Source organism: Pongo abelii, chromosome 10, assembly GCF_028885655.2.
Source record: "Pongo abelii isolate AG06213 chromosome 10, NHGRI_mPonAbe1-v2.0_pri, whole genome shotgun sequence".
In the NCBI taxonomy this organism is placed as follows: Eukaryota; Metazoa; Chordata; class Mammalia; order Primates; family Hominidae; genus Pongo; species Pongo abelii.
In genome coordinates, this window is record NC_071995.2 from 104,764,395 (window position 1) to 104,778,744 (window position 14,350).

The 14,350-nt window shown below is 43.9% G+C and overlaps 1 protein-coding gene across 1 annotated transcript in view; it reads right to left on the reverse strand.

Annotated features, from left to right (window-relative positions):
- Positions 1-701: 701 nt before the first annotated feature.
- NUAK1 (NUAK family kinase 1) overlaps positions 702-14,350 on the reverse strand; it is a 75,877-nt gene continuing 62,228 nt past the window's right edge. Inside the window, exons 5-7 of the mRNA XM_002823682.6 lie at positions 10,081-10,200; positions 8,117-8,249; positions 702-5,322 (exon numbers count right to left, since the gene is read on the reverse strand). Of these exons, the coding sequence (XP_002823728.4) occupies positions 4,169-5,322; positions 8,117-8,249; positions 10,081-10,200 (1,407 nt within the window). The 3' untranslated portion in view covers positions 702-4,168. The remainder of the gene's footprint in view (positions 5,323-8,116; positions 8,250-10,080; positions 10,201-14,350) is intronic.

Genomic DNA, 14,350 nt, shown 5'->3' on the forward strand with positions numbered 1-14,350 from the left:
GTAGGGTTTGATGTCACTTGATATTATGGCCAGGATCCAGGAACTCTTCAATCTTGCTCTATGATGCACCTCTCCTTCCAAGAGCTTTCTGGAGGGTCTATTTACACAAGAAACAGTGGCAAAATGGGACTCAAGATACTGTCATTCTAGGCAGAGCTGTGAGTGGCCTTCTCCATTAGGAAATCATGACCCATTGATCTTGGACCCTGATTAATCCCAATCAGATTAGCAACTTCCTGCCCTTGGGATAGAGGGGAGTGCCTAGGGAAAGCGCAGGCACAGGAAACTGAAATGTGGGGGAAGAGCATGGCTGAGTGTTAGCCTTTGATGACATCTCCAGTTCAGAACTAAAGAACCTGGTGAGTAGTCTCTTTTGGAAACCAAGACTGAGAACATGTAAATTTGGAAGCTACAGGATAAGCCAAGGTGGGTTCCACAATCAGGAAGGAGAAAGCCAAGCTATAAAAGGAGAAGAAAGCTGATATGCAAAGAGAAGCAGAAAAGAGGGTATACTGTCCTCTTCAATCCACCACTCCAATTCTTAATTCCAGCTGCACTGCAAGCTGCATTTCCTCTTCTGAAAACTTCAAATAAATTCCCTTTTGTGCTTCAGCTCATTTGGGTAGGTCTCTGTTACTTATATTGATTCTGTCACTTACTTGACTATGAAAAACCACCAAATAAAGAAGCAAGGTCTCTGGTTCAGTTCATTGCAATTTATTTAATTTAAAAATAAAAACAGAAACAAAACCCAAAATGAAACGAAAATCCGTTTCCAATGAAAATACAAACACTTTGGGTGGTTATCCAGCTTGTTTTTCCCCTGTAGGCTGTTCTGGGCTCAAACCAATCAAATGAGTGAAAACCAATTTTGACAGGAGCCATAGAGCATGTTGCACCAATTAAATTACACCAATATATTATTATAATACCTTTGAAATGCCTTTCAGACCAATAAATAAAAAAGACAAATTCAAATAAAAAAGTCAACTTTTTATTACCAAAAAAAAATAGAAATTAAATAAAAGTCACAATGTGGATTTTTTTTTTTTTTTTTTTTTTTTTTAATGTGCAGTCAAGTTTCTCTCTTTTTTTCTTCTAGGAATGATACCATGCCAGTAAATCCCTACAGAACATTTCCAGTTTGGCAACAAGCAGTCAGTCGATCATTCACATTTGTACTCAAGACAGCAGGCCTGGGCAAAACTCGCCTGAATTTCACCCTGAAAAGTGCTCCCCATCATCTGAAGAAGCAGCACCTGGTAACAGGGATGGCAATTCAGAGGGTACTTAGCATTTTCATTTCACCTGGGGTCTTGAAGCACTTCCTGAAAACTGATTGTGCCTTGAAATTTACCTGTAAAAAGAAGTGTAATTCTACCCCTTTGGCAGATGTGTAAACTAAGACGTTGCAAGGCCCACAGAAGCAAGGAGAGGACCAGGAAAGCTGACAATGAATCTCCTGCTTTGTCCATCAGGTCCTAAAAGTGTCTCTCACTTGTAATTCCACGGAAGTGAATAAAGCATAACTTCTTTGACTGGGATTGGCTGGTAGGGATGACAGGACTTAATGATGAAGCAGGGAGCTGCTTTAATGGCTTTTCCCTCTATTGCAAGTTTTTCCTTGAAAGGACAGTCAACACCACACCTAGAATCAGAGGATGTTGGCAGAGTGTCAGAGCTAAGCAGGGCTTCAGGTACCAGCTAATTCATCCCTCCAGCCCTCACTGGAAGGAAAACTTAACCCCCGCAAACAATGCAGATGCCTAAGGCCACCTATGACTTAACTCAGCCTCTGCCTCTGAGTGGAGGACTTTCTCTGCCACAGTCCACTGGCTGAGTTTCCTGACAAAAGAGAACACGTGTTTGGGGAGAGGAAGAAGGGAGTAGACTGACTTTCCTCAATAGTGTCATTTTTACTTAAAGACTAGAAGGATGGAAACTACTAAACAGACTCAATCACTTGGCAAAAGGAAAAAACACATCAACCAGTAGGTAGGAGCTAGTTCTAAGTCATACTGACAGCTATGGACACGGCCAGCTGCCATGCGCAAGGGGCCAGCAGGGCAGCAGCATAGGCTGTTCAGAAAAGACTGCATGAAATGAGGCAGGAAGTAGGGAGCTCAGAGTTGCAGGTTGTCCTCCATGCACCCACACCCCCACCCCCCCTACACACACAATTTGCTATCTACAGATTTTTTTTTTTCCCTTTTAACCTCTATTAGAGTTCAGGAAGGAGGTGGAATTGAATGAAAGGAAATTGAGCAGCTTCCCATAACACACTGCTCAGCTCAACCTGAAGGAACGCATAAGCCAAAACACCAGAGCCGGTGGCAAGGGGAGAACCCAAACTGTCTCCTTAACGAAAGGGCAATTCCATTGTAATGCACTTTCTTAGCACTGTAAGGTGAATTTTTTCTCATCTCCCTAGAACTATTGTTTGTTGGTTTTTCCAAAGATGTTCCCAAGACCAGTCCTCCTTTCTATCTACACAGCTACCAGTGGTGGCCATCTTGAAATGAGTTCAATTTGCCTTGGCCAGCAGAATCTGAAGTCACCCTAAAGAGACGAGGAAGTCCAAACCTAGTATCATGAAGGTGTCCCATGGTTGGAGTGGCATCTTGTCATTGTGATCTGGGTGTTTAGAAATTACATATCTAGTGTTTTTTTTGTTTGTTTTTTTGTTTTTTTAACTTTTTAAGGTAAGAGTCCTGCCGCACCTCTTTTCTGCCTCCCCCAGAACCATCTGGGTGACATCTAAGGAAATGTTCCCTCTCTTACATGCTTCCTCCCAACCCCCTGCACTCTTTCAACACCTTATTCATTTAAACGAATGGAACTTTCTTTTCCCCCAAAGCCCAGGAGTTCATGTCAAAGTTTAAAACCATGACATAGAATACTTAGATTTGGGGGAAAAAAGCACCATCTACCTGATTTTCCTTTCCTCATCCCAATATCCCATCTACATGCTAACTCCCTAGAAGCAAACTTGTCTACCTCTGAGGATGCTACACTCAGTGGATGGGGAAACCATTTGTCACTGGTGAACAGAGCCAATGGTTGAGCCAGGTAATCCTCTGGAGAATATGGACAGTATCATGTCCAACTCAAAGCATCCATGCAGGTGAGAACCCAAGAGGCAGCATTCCAGTTAATATTGAGAAAGAAAGTGACAAGTTGCCTCTTGTTGGTGTGCATCAACTTCCATTCATCTGTGCAAAGATCACAGACCATCTTGTGCCCTGTCATATATAATAGTTTTGACCTCTGACACCATCATCTTTCTCCCTGTCCACCCTCAAGAGGTTGTGCTGTAGAGCAAGGCAGACATCAGGAAAGAGGAGGTGAACAGCAAGGAGCTAAATCACCATGGGCTGACTCTATGTCCTTAGCAGAGTTCAGGGCATTCTCTCTCTGACCAAGGCCCTGTCTTTCCTCAAAGTTGAGTAGCAAATTAACAAATGCCTCACCAGTGGCATGAAAGAGTTAACATAGATCCCACAGGATGACTAAACCGATTCCCAGGGCCTAGCCAGATCAAAGATGACAACTACATAGCATTAGTGCTACTGCTTCCCCTTCCCTTTCCCGTGGTAGCCATTACTAGTCAATCACAGCACTCCTTCCCCATGATGTGGGCCACTTACACCAGCACAACTGGCAGCCACTATTAATTGATCATCAACTCAAGCTCAAGTTGCTGAAATCTACTTGCCAGCTCCATGCAGCCAGACCTAGCTTGCTAATGCAAGGAGAAAAGGGGCAAGTTCTTTGGGCTCACCCAAGGCAAACAGCCCAAGTGTCTCCTGCTCCTACTCCAGAAGCATTTGGATGACTTCTAAGGAAATGCTCCTTCCACATATGCTTCCTCTCCACCCACTGAGTGCCAATCAATACCACCTCCCCTGGACAACTGGTCCTCTAGGAGGTGCCATAAAGCAAATGCCAAATAGGGCCCAAATTCTGACTGACAATTGGCAGAACTGGCAGAAGAGCCCACCTCTCCCTTTTAGGTGTTGGCTCAAGGCTGCAAACTTGGCCAAGTGAGACAGTGCCAATCCTTTTTCAGTCTGTTGTCATGGCCAGCAAAGAGGTAACCAGCCTGTGAGCCCAAGTCTTGCTCCCCTTCCTCCCTTGTACCCCCGCCCGCCCCTGGCGCCCTGGAGTGCTAGTTGAGTTTGCTGCAGATCTCCAGAGCTTGCTTGTAGACCTGAGTCACATCATCCATATCTGTGAGGAGGGAGAAGCTGCTGTCTGCCAGCCGGTTCCGGTACCGCTTCAGGTACTGGGGCCGGGGCCGGTTCTGGAGCCCCTCAAAGTCCTGGATCTGGAGGAAGTTTTCTGCAGAGACGCAGCTGCGGATGCGCTGGTGGGCAGGGCGATTCTCCTGCAAATCCAGCAAGTCGAAAGAGTCGCTGGACAGCACGCTGTCATCGCTGATGACACTGGAAGGACGGCTGTAGCTCCTGGAGAGGCCCTCAGCAGGGACACCAGGCTCCGACAAGGATTCCAGTGTGGGCATTTCAGGGCTAACCAGGGCTGGGTCCATGGCACCCGCTGAGTATTTGCTGCTGTGTTTCAAGATGCCCTTCCTCCGGCAGGAGAGGCTGTGGGAGGTCACCCTGGCTGGGTCCGGGGGGCTAGGGGAGGGGATGCTGCTGCCCATCACATCATTACTGTCCAACAGCTCCGAAGACTCACTGCGCTCTGGGGAAGAGTAGTAACCTGATTCTCTCTGCTGGGTCTTTTTCAAAATGCCTTTCTTGGGCATCGTGGCCGACTGCTTGGGGCTGAGTTTTCCCGGCACCTCTGCCTCTGGTGAGCTTGGGAGGAGCACACCAGTCCTGCACAAGTCCTGCTCCATCTTGAAAGTAGAGGGTAAGGCAGGACCAACTACACCTTCAATGAAGCCAGTGCTGTGAGAGCGATGCTCGCTGTTGCTTCGCTTCTTCAGGATCCCCTTGGGCCTCTTAGAACTCAACTTAGATGGGCTTTCAGGCACTGCGTCCTGACCAGACTGAGCAAAGTCATTCTCTTTCTTGGATTTCTTCAGCGATCGCTGCCGCTCTAGCATGACCTCAGAGGTCGTGGGTTTGGCCAGGCCCTTCATTTTGGCTTCGGTGTCAGCCTGCAGCCCTGTGGAACGGTGGTGCCAGTCAATGATCCGAGCCAGGAGTGGGGACTCAGAGTCATGGAGGGCATCACAGTCACACACGCTGCTCTTATAGCCCCAGTTCACCCACCAGTGGTTGGCAATGTCCTCAATAGTGGCCCGGCGATCGGGGTTCACCATCAGCATCCACCGTATGAGTCCTCGAGCATCTAAGGGACAAGGGACAAAAAGAATCGGGCATTATGTGGGAGCTTCTGGCTTTGTGATAGTGGGACCCTCCAGGAGTGATGAAAGACACACACTCTCTCTAGGAAAAATCCATCTGGAGACCTGGTCCAGCCACATTATGGAGCAGGAAGCCCCAGCCTTTCAGACCATCCATCAAAAGCATAATCAAGACTGGGAACCACAGGCCAGGGTGCCATCACATTGTGGCATGTTTTCCCTGTAAGTGAAGAAATGTCATAGAACTACTAAGCTTTTCATCATCTTGAATCTTTAGAAAATGTGGAAGGTCAGGTAACGAAGAAAGAATCCAGACTTGACCCTGAGAGGTGCCCCACCATTCCTTTGGTGAATATCATTTTACCAGAGGAAAAACAGGTGTAGATAATCATGGCTTTCTTTATTCCTCCAAAGGTGGGCTTGTATAAACACACAGCACCTGCAGTCACTGGGAAAGCATGCCAGAGACAGAACATGGAGTGTGGCTCAGAGGCACTTACCTGACACACCTGGGCAGTAAGAGTGGCCATCTCTGAAACTGGCCTCGCCCCAAGGTCCTGGCCAGGTTCTGAGACCAACACTCAGTGAGCTTGCCTTCTTTCCCTCTCTGACATAAGCCATCTTCTACTGAGCTATCAGATCAGAGAAGTGATCTATATGTGCTTCCCATTCACAGCCTGTCTGAAAATTCTACCTGCAAATTTCTGCTGCCAGAGAATTAGGGAAAACCCCTAAAGGGATGCTGAGAAGGCCACAGGAACCAACTGACTCTCACAGCTTATAAACTGACTTTTAGGTTCAAACTGTGTTCCCCCAATTGGGGTGAATTATATTCTTGGAAGCTGCCACCTCCCCTCAGCTACTTATGTAGGTGAATGAGAAGCTGGCAAAGGCCTGGTAATAGGGACTGCGGCAAGAAACACCCCTGAAAAGTACCAAGATGATCATCCTCAGTCATTCAATAAATATTTCTTGAACGCCTACAATGTGCCAGGAACCGCATTGGCATCAGTTAGCTCGTGAGGCAAAGAAGACCACTTTAGAGGTCACTCTGAATTTTTCCAAAAAGAACAGGCTGGCTTGTTGAAAAAATTATATATAGAGAGAGAGATAATGCATATCTATATATATACACATACAACAGTCTAGCCTCATTATTCATAGAGTCTATATTTGCAAATTTGCCTACTTGCTAAAATTTATTGATAACCTCAAAATCAATATTCACAGCTCTTTTGCAGTCATTTTTGCATATGCACAGAGCAGCAAAAAATTTGAGTCACCCCAACACACATATGTATTCACAGCGGAGGTCAAACAAGGCAACACTCTGCCTTCTTATTTCAGTTCTCATACTATTATACAAATTGTCCTTTTCTCAGTCTATTGAGCGCTGTATTTCTCACATTTTTTGGAATTTTTATTGGTGATTCCTCTTTTTAAATGCCCCCCCAAAACAGTGCTGAAGCACTGTTCAGTGTTCCTAAGCTCAAGAAGGCTGTGATGTGCCTTATGGAGAAGATAAGTGTGTTAGATCAGTTTTGTTCAGGCACGAGTTACAGTGCTGTTGGCTGTTAAGTTTGATGTTAATGAATTAATAATATAGATTAAATAAGGTGTCTTTAAACAGAGACACACATAAAACAAGGTTATATATCAATCAGTTAACAAAAATATTGTGAGCAGAGGCTCTCAGGAACCTAACCCTCTATTTCTCCTAGGAGCAATGGTTGAATATTCACAAATTCAGTGTTTGTAGCAACTTTGTGGAACATAACTACTATGAATGAGAATCAACTGTGTATGTGTAGTTATACAGATACACATATATATATATATGCATGTGTATAGTATGTATATAAATGAAGTGCCAATGTTAACTTCATTTGTTAACAAAAATGACCAATGATGGCCAGCTGTACACACTCTCTATACAGGCATGATGTTCCCCATCAAGAGACGAAGCTCATGACCGTGGTTGTTTTGACCAATAGAACACAGCAGATGTGACACAATCTGGGTACAAGCATGGACATGGCACTGGCACTCCAGCCTGGGCAACAGAGCGAGACACTCTCTCAAGAAAAATTTTAAAAAAAGAAAGAAAGCTCGACAACTTTTTATTCCTCCTTCTTAGAACCCCAAGCTGCCACTGTGGGGTGGCACCTCAGAGAGCACTGAGGAAGGTCCACCGTTCAGCCCCAGCAGCAGCCCCAGCTGCCATCTGCTTACAACTGTAGGAGAAGAAGGCCATAAGAGCACTTCCCAACCCACAGGGGTGAAAGAGATGATTTCATGGTTGTGTAAGCCACTGAGTTTGTTTTGTAGGGGCAGATGGGGTAGAGTTGTTATGCAGAAATCAATAATGAGACAGTACCCATGAGCCATGCCCCATGCCAGTGGCACAGTAGTGAGAGACAGAGCAGTGGCCACCCTCATTTCTATGTCTACTCAGACTGGGAGAGACCTCATCTAATACCTTTTCCAAAGTTTTTATTTATGGTGGAGAATCTGAGTCCAGAGATTAAGTGACTTGCCCAGATCCACACAGCAAGCAAACAGGACTCCTAGAAGGTGTGCTCTGAAAATTTCCTTTGGGAAGGTTTGGGGAAAGCAGCCTAACAAGCCAGCTTTGCCAAGGATGACACTTCTGGGAAGAAGAAAGAGGAAAACCAGGTGACTCCAGACAGACATACTAAAACAAAAGCAGAAAATGAGAGTTGGGTAAACAGATCTCTCTCCCCTCCACCTCTGACCCTCCCTCCAAAGGGCACGCACCTGAGGGCTGCGTGGGCTCCCGGTACTCTCCGCTGCTGATCTGCCGAATGAGGTTTTTGTGATCGAAACCATCGAAGGGCATTGTTCCATAAACAAGAGTGTAAAGCAACACACCCAGGGCCCAGCTGTCCACCTGTAGCAGAGAGACAGCACATATAGGAGAGCTGGGAAACAGATCCCAAGATGCCTTCCAAACCATTAGCATCATAGCCTGTGAGCAGCCACCCCCAACACCCCCAAGAACTGAATTTAGCACCTGGAAGATAGGTTCCTAGTGCAGCCTGACACCTGACAGCAATGCAGCTGGGACCTGCTACAGAGCCTGACCTTTCCATTCCGAACAGAGGCCAGTGGTCCCAACTAGTAAAGAACTTTCTTAAACAGATTATCTTCTTTAATCCTCACTACAATACTGTGAAGCAGTTAGGGCCAGGACTATTTTCAGCCCCATTTAACAGATGAGAATACTGAGGCAGGAAGAACCTAAATGGTTTCTCCAGAGGCCCTGCCCCAGTGATGGAGGTAAAACTGGGATGCGGGGCTCTTCATTCCTAATCCAGGAATCAATTCCTTCCTGCACTTTCTTCAAATGAATCAGGAATTACAAACTGAAATCTTGTAAGAGCCAAGCAAACAACAGATATACACAAGGCAAGAAAGAATTGGGGTTATGACATAGAGTGTTGGGGATGGAGACAAACTGTACAGTACATTCAGCCATCTTAGGCAGACAGCCTCTCCTTAGCTAATTGCTGCCACGTAGTAACGTGGGCCCAGCACTGCTCGATTCTTTGGTTTTGCAAGAGAAGTCAGAAACCAAATTTTTACATGAAATCTCCCAATTATTACGTTTGTTCAATTTTTTAAATAAAAACTAAGGTGGCCAAATAAAGGAGTTTGCTGACCAGATCACAGACTGCCAGCCTGGAACCTCAAAAACAGGTCATCAAAGACCAAAATATTCATTATCTATGAGAAATTTCGTGTCGAGTTTCTATAAGTTTGCAAATTGAGTTCTATGCTCCTCCCTCACATTCTTATTTTAGAAAGACTTTCTCTTCATTGCAGTTAATAGATGGGCTTGGCATCCTTCTCTTTACCCTTCAGCCCTGCCCCCAAACACTCTCAAACACATAAATATTTGAAAGAAAACATTTCAACACACTGAGCAGCTGCTATTTAAAGGATACTGAGTGGATGAACTTCTCTGAAAAGAGAATCATCTTTCAAAAAGAGAATCATCACTCACAACTCACTCATTTTCAAAATAAAATTTCCACATACCCACATCTTACAGTGGCCCTTGAAAGCGCTAGCATGCAGGGAAATGTATTTCTCATGAATTAGAAGATGTCATTAAAATGTATTTCCTTAGTCAGATATGCATGCTGCCAAAAATATATACAAAAAAGATATTTACTCCAGAGTGAGGCAATTTTTTGTTTGTTTTGTCTGTTTTGATATAATAGGGAAAAAACTAAATGTTCACATCTAGACATTACTAAATAAATTTTGGTATATTCATCGATAAAATGTCATTAAAATCATGTTTTTAATAATGAATTTGGAAATTGTCACAAGATAGTTTTGATAGTAAAGGGCAAGATATACATATGTGCGTCACATACATATGTATATCTTGCCTTTTATTAACTTGATCTGAATTATTTTTGAAATGCAGAGATCTACATTGGGAAAAGTTTAAAAGTCACTAAAGTTTTAAGTGATTATCTTTTCCAGGGGGATGGCAGTTACCTTTATTTTCTCCTTTAGGCTTTTCTGGGTTTCCCAAATTTCCTCCCAGGAGTATATATTAACTGCTTTTATAATTGTATAAGGAAACGTTTTCCTTGCTTGCTTTTTTAGGCTCTGTTTTTTTAAGCATTTCTCGAATCCAGTTTATGCCCTTCTTCCCTCTTCTCCCTCCCCTCCCCCGCCCCATACACACTGGGCAAGCTGCTCACCTCTGGCCCTCGGTAAGGTCTCCCATTGACAATCTCAGGAGATGCATAGAGAGGACTCCCACAAAACGTTTGTAAGAACTTATCCTTCTGGTACAGGTTGGAAAGCCCAAAGTCAGCAATCTACAAAGAGAAGCAAGACCCAGGGAGACTTGTTAGCATTCCAGATTATGTCTGTGTTGGATCAGTTCACACCACACAGCACACAGAGTGGATGAAGGGCACCTGGGTGGGTCTGCTGGCTGGATCGCCATTTTCTCTCCAGCCCTGAGTCTTCATAAAGGACCACTCAGCCCAAGCAGGTCAGTGTTTCCTAGCTGCAGTCCTTGGCATCCATCACAAGTTCTACCAAATCTGCAGACTACAAGCTCTGCAACTTACTTAGAAATTACTCTTTAAACGGACGCTCTATTTAAACTTTAATTTAGACTTGCTCTGAGAAATAACATTCACAAAATCACTGGTTTGATGTTTCTGATGAACATTAAAGTGTGTAACTATTAATTTAAGAATTCTCCCTCTGTGGTCTACCCAATTATACTGCATCTGTGGTGGTGTGCATATCACACTGTGGAAAAACCCCGACCTACACAACTGGTGATACCACCTCTGATACCACTCACACCCTGATCAGAACTGTATTTTGCCTGTCTTGTGACTCAAGATGAAATGGACTAATTGACTCACAGCACTGGGTTTTGAGTCATCATATTTCAGCCCCAACTCTGCTCCTGTCACTTAATGACCTTGAGCCTCAGTTTACCCACCAGAAAATGGGAATCCATGATCCCTTCCCTGTTCTAGCTCACAGGGTTATCATGAGAATAATAAGAAAAATAAATCAATCAAGATGAGACCTTGGCCGGGCGGATCATTTGAGGTCAAGAATTCGAGACCAGCCTGGCCAACATGGAGAAACCCTGTCTCTACTAAAAATACAAAAATTAGCCAGGCGTGGTGGTGCGTGCCTGTAATCTCAGCTACTCAGGAGGCTGAGGCATGAGAATCACTTGAACCCGAAAGGCGGAGATTGCAGTGAGCCAAAATCACACCACTGCACTCCAGCCTGGGCGACAGAGCGAGACTCAATCTCAAAAAAAAAAAAAAAAGATGAGACCGTGAATGTAACAGTGCTTCATAACCTTCAAGTCTGATGCAAATGTTTCACCTAGCCTTGTTTCCATTGTACTCCACACTCCTTGGAATCATTCTCTTCTCCTCTGGTTTCTTGAAGTGTTTTATGTGTTATCATTTATGACAGCACTTTTACATATATATGTATATGTATATGTACACATATGTACATACATACACATATACACATATATACATACATATATACATATATATATTTGCTTTCCCTACCAGACTCTGAGTTTCCTGAGGCAGTTGGCAGGTTCCACATCCTCCCCTTATCTTTGTATCATCCACTGCTTAGCACCTGCCCACACCCAAGAAACACTTGTCACTGGAACAGGCATTATATTTTGAAAAGCACAAGATAATTAATATATAATGCAAAATAATAATAATAATAATAAACTTAGTTGCCACTTTTTGAACAGCTTCCAATTATCAGATACTGCTCCAAACACTTTAACTTCTTTAATCTAATCTTAACAAAAACTTGGTTTACACAGCAATGTGAATGCATTTCATGCCTAAAAAAGGTTAAAATAGTCAGTTTTATGTCCACTTTACCACAAATTTTTTGAAAAACTCATTTAACAGATGAGGAAATTGAGGTTTAAGGAGTTGAGGTTACTCATTTAAGGAGATGAGTAACTAATATGCAGCAATATAAACCCCCGTGTCTCTAAAGCTGCAAACCAGTGCCACCCTGCCCCTGGGTCACCTGCATATTTCACTCCACTCTAAGCCAGCCTTGCAAGCTGAGCCCCTGTAGGTTTCCGTCATTCTCCAAGCTGATTTCCATTTGAGGCTTGGAAACGAGCTGCATGATTCGCATGCCCAGAGAGAGCCCAGCCTGAATACCACCGAGGCTCTGTGGTGGTCACAGCCCCTAGAAGCAGCCTATTTTGTAAACCCTGAATGAATGGAATGTCATTGAAAGCAGCTGGTGTACAACCAGCCTCAGAAAATGCATTCTCCAGGCTCAGATTGCACTTCATTGCCCTGAATTCCACTTTCTTATCAAGGCCCCTGACTTGCTTGCAGGAAGTTGGTTGGAAGCTTTATGAAGTGTGCCCTGTCAATCAGAAGAGGCATGGAATGGCTACACACAGGAAAATGCATTCTCTTCCCGCCTGGCAGTGCCTGGGGCACCATATGAGCTTCCAAATACATGTGCGTGTGAGAGGCACCCGCTGCACATGCACACACTCACGCCGGGAGTTTTCACTCCAAGTCTGGGCAGCCTCGTTTGCTCTGTAGCCATTCTGGAGAAGTGTGTTTATGTTATGGCCCACTCCTATCCTCGCAGACTGATGTTTATCAGCCTCTCCCAGTAAAACTGTCATTGCCACTGACACAAGATTAATAGAAATCTAGATTAGCCTGTGTTCTTGGCACTTCGATGGGAAAGCAGTATTAATCAACACACACACACACACACACACACACAGAGAGAGAGAGAGAGAGTTCTCAAATCTTGAGCCACTCAAACTTAGGCTTCAGCTCTAAGATTTAATGCCATATGGAACTTATATCAACTATTGATAAGAGGGTAAATGGTCACTGGTTATGAAACCTCTCTGAAGCTTCAGTTTTCTCATCTGTAAAATAGTGTTAGGAAGAGTGTCTATCCCTACTGTGTCATGGTGGAGATTAAATGACATAAAGTGTGTAAAGTCTTTACAACAGTAATTGGCCCAGAGTTGGAGCTCAATATATATTTGCTTCCCAACTTTAAATCCAGGGAGTTAATTACCTTCATTATACTAGAAGCAGAGTTTATCCCAATGCCAGGGACTCTTGACAGTGAAGAAATAGAGAAATTTTAGATGCCAAATAATAATGGAATTAAATAACTTTGAATAATAAAATGAAAAATTCATTCCTTTCTGGATTCACCTTCAGTTCTTTGGATTAAGTCAAGAAGAAGGTCTCAGTGGGGCACTGGTGTGTCTTCAGTATCTCTTTAGCATTTATCAAAGAGACTAGGCCTCAGGCCTAGCCTGCAGCAGCAACCAACATCAAGCTGGAACTTCATAATGCTATTTGGTTTCCATTATACTTAGTTTTGAGCTTATCTTCTATTCATGTAAGTGATACTGGTTTTCCACTTAAGGTAGTTATTTAGGGCTTCTTTTTCAAATAGACAGAACTTTAAAAAGTGACCTGAACTCAACAAAAATATAAAGTAAAATAGCAGTGAGGATACCGCGGAAAGGCAAAAATCCATGAAAAGGATGACAAACTGAAATTTGAGAAAGATTGATTTTAAACATCATAAAACAAAAATAATCGCATCTCAGAATTACTTTGACCTGAAAGAGCCCTGAGAGATATTAATCCTGCCCCTCGCTCTAAAAGTGAAGCAGCTGAAGGTTCCAGGGCATAAGAAGTTTTGCTGAAGGTTGCAAAGACGGCAGCAAGTACATGAAGGAGCACATGGGTCTTCCCAAGCCATACAGTTTTTCCAACAGAACATCAGCTGCAAATGGAAAGGATGACTTTCCAGCAAGGAGGTGACTGGGCTGCAGAATTTTGCTGACACACTAGCAGGCAAGCTTTGGAGAAAGGTACCTAGCCGGCATTTTTGCTTGTTGTTTTGACTGCTCCCCTGCCCCGTACTGATTCAGAACCACCTTCTGTCCCTGCCCTGTGCTATTCAGTTCAGCCTCAATTCTCGAAAGGAGCCCTGGAACTCAAGGCTCGGGTCCTTCATATTTGGAGTTTTTACTGTTACCAAGCCTTTCCAGAGGTGTTCCCCACTGCATGAAAATTGGGGTTAGAAAGATAAATAAGGAAGTAATTATTCATTCACATTTCAAAAGGATTAACCTCACTACAACACGGATGAACCCTGAAGATGTTATGCTAAGTGAAATAAGCCAGACACAAAAGGACATATATGATTCCATGTACATGAGGTCCCTAGAGTAGTCGAATTCATAGAGATGGAAAATAGAATGGAGGTTGCCAGTGGCTGGGAGGAGGGGGAAAGGGGAGTTACTGTTCAGTGGGGACAGAGTTTCAGCTGGGGAAGGTGAAAACATTCTAGAGATGGATGATGGTAATGCTTACACAACAATATGAGTATACTTAATGCCACTGAACTGTGTACCTAAAACTGGTAAGTTTGATGTTA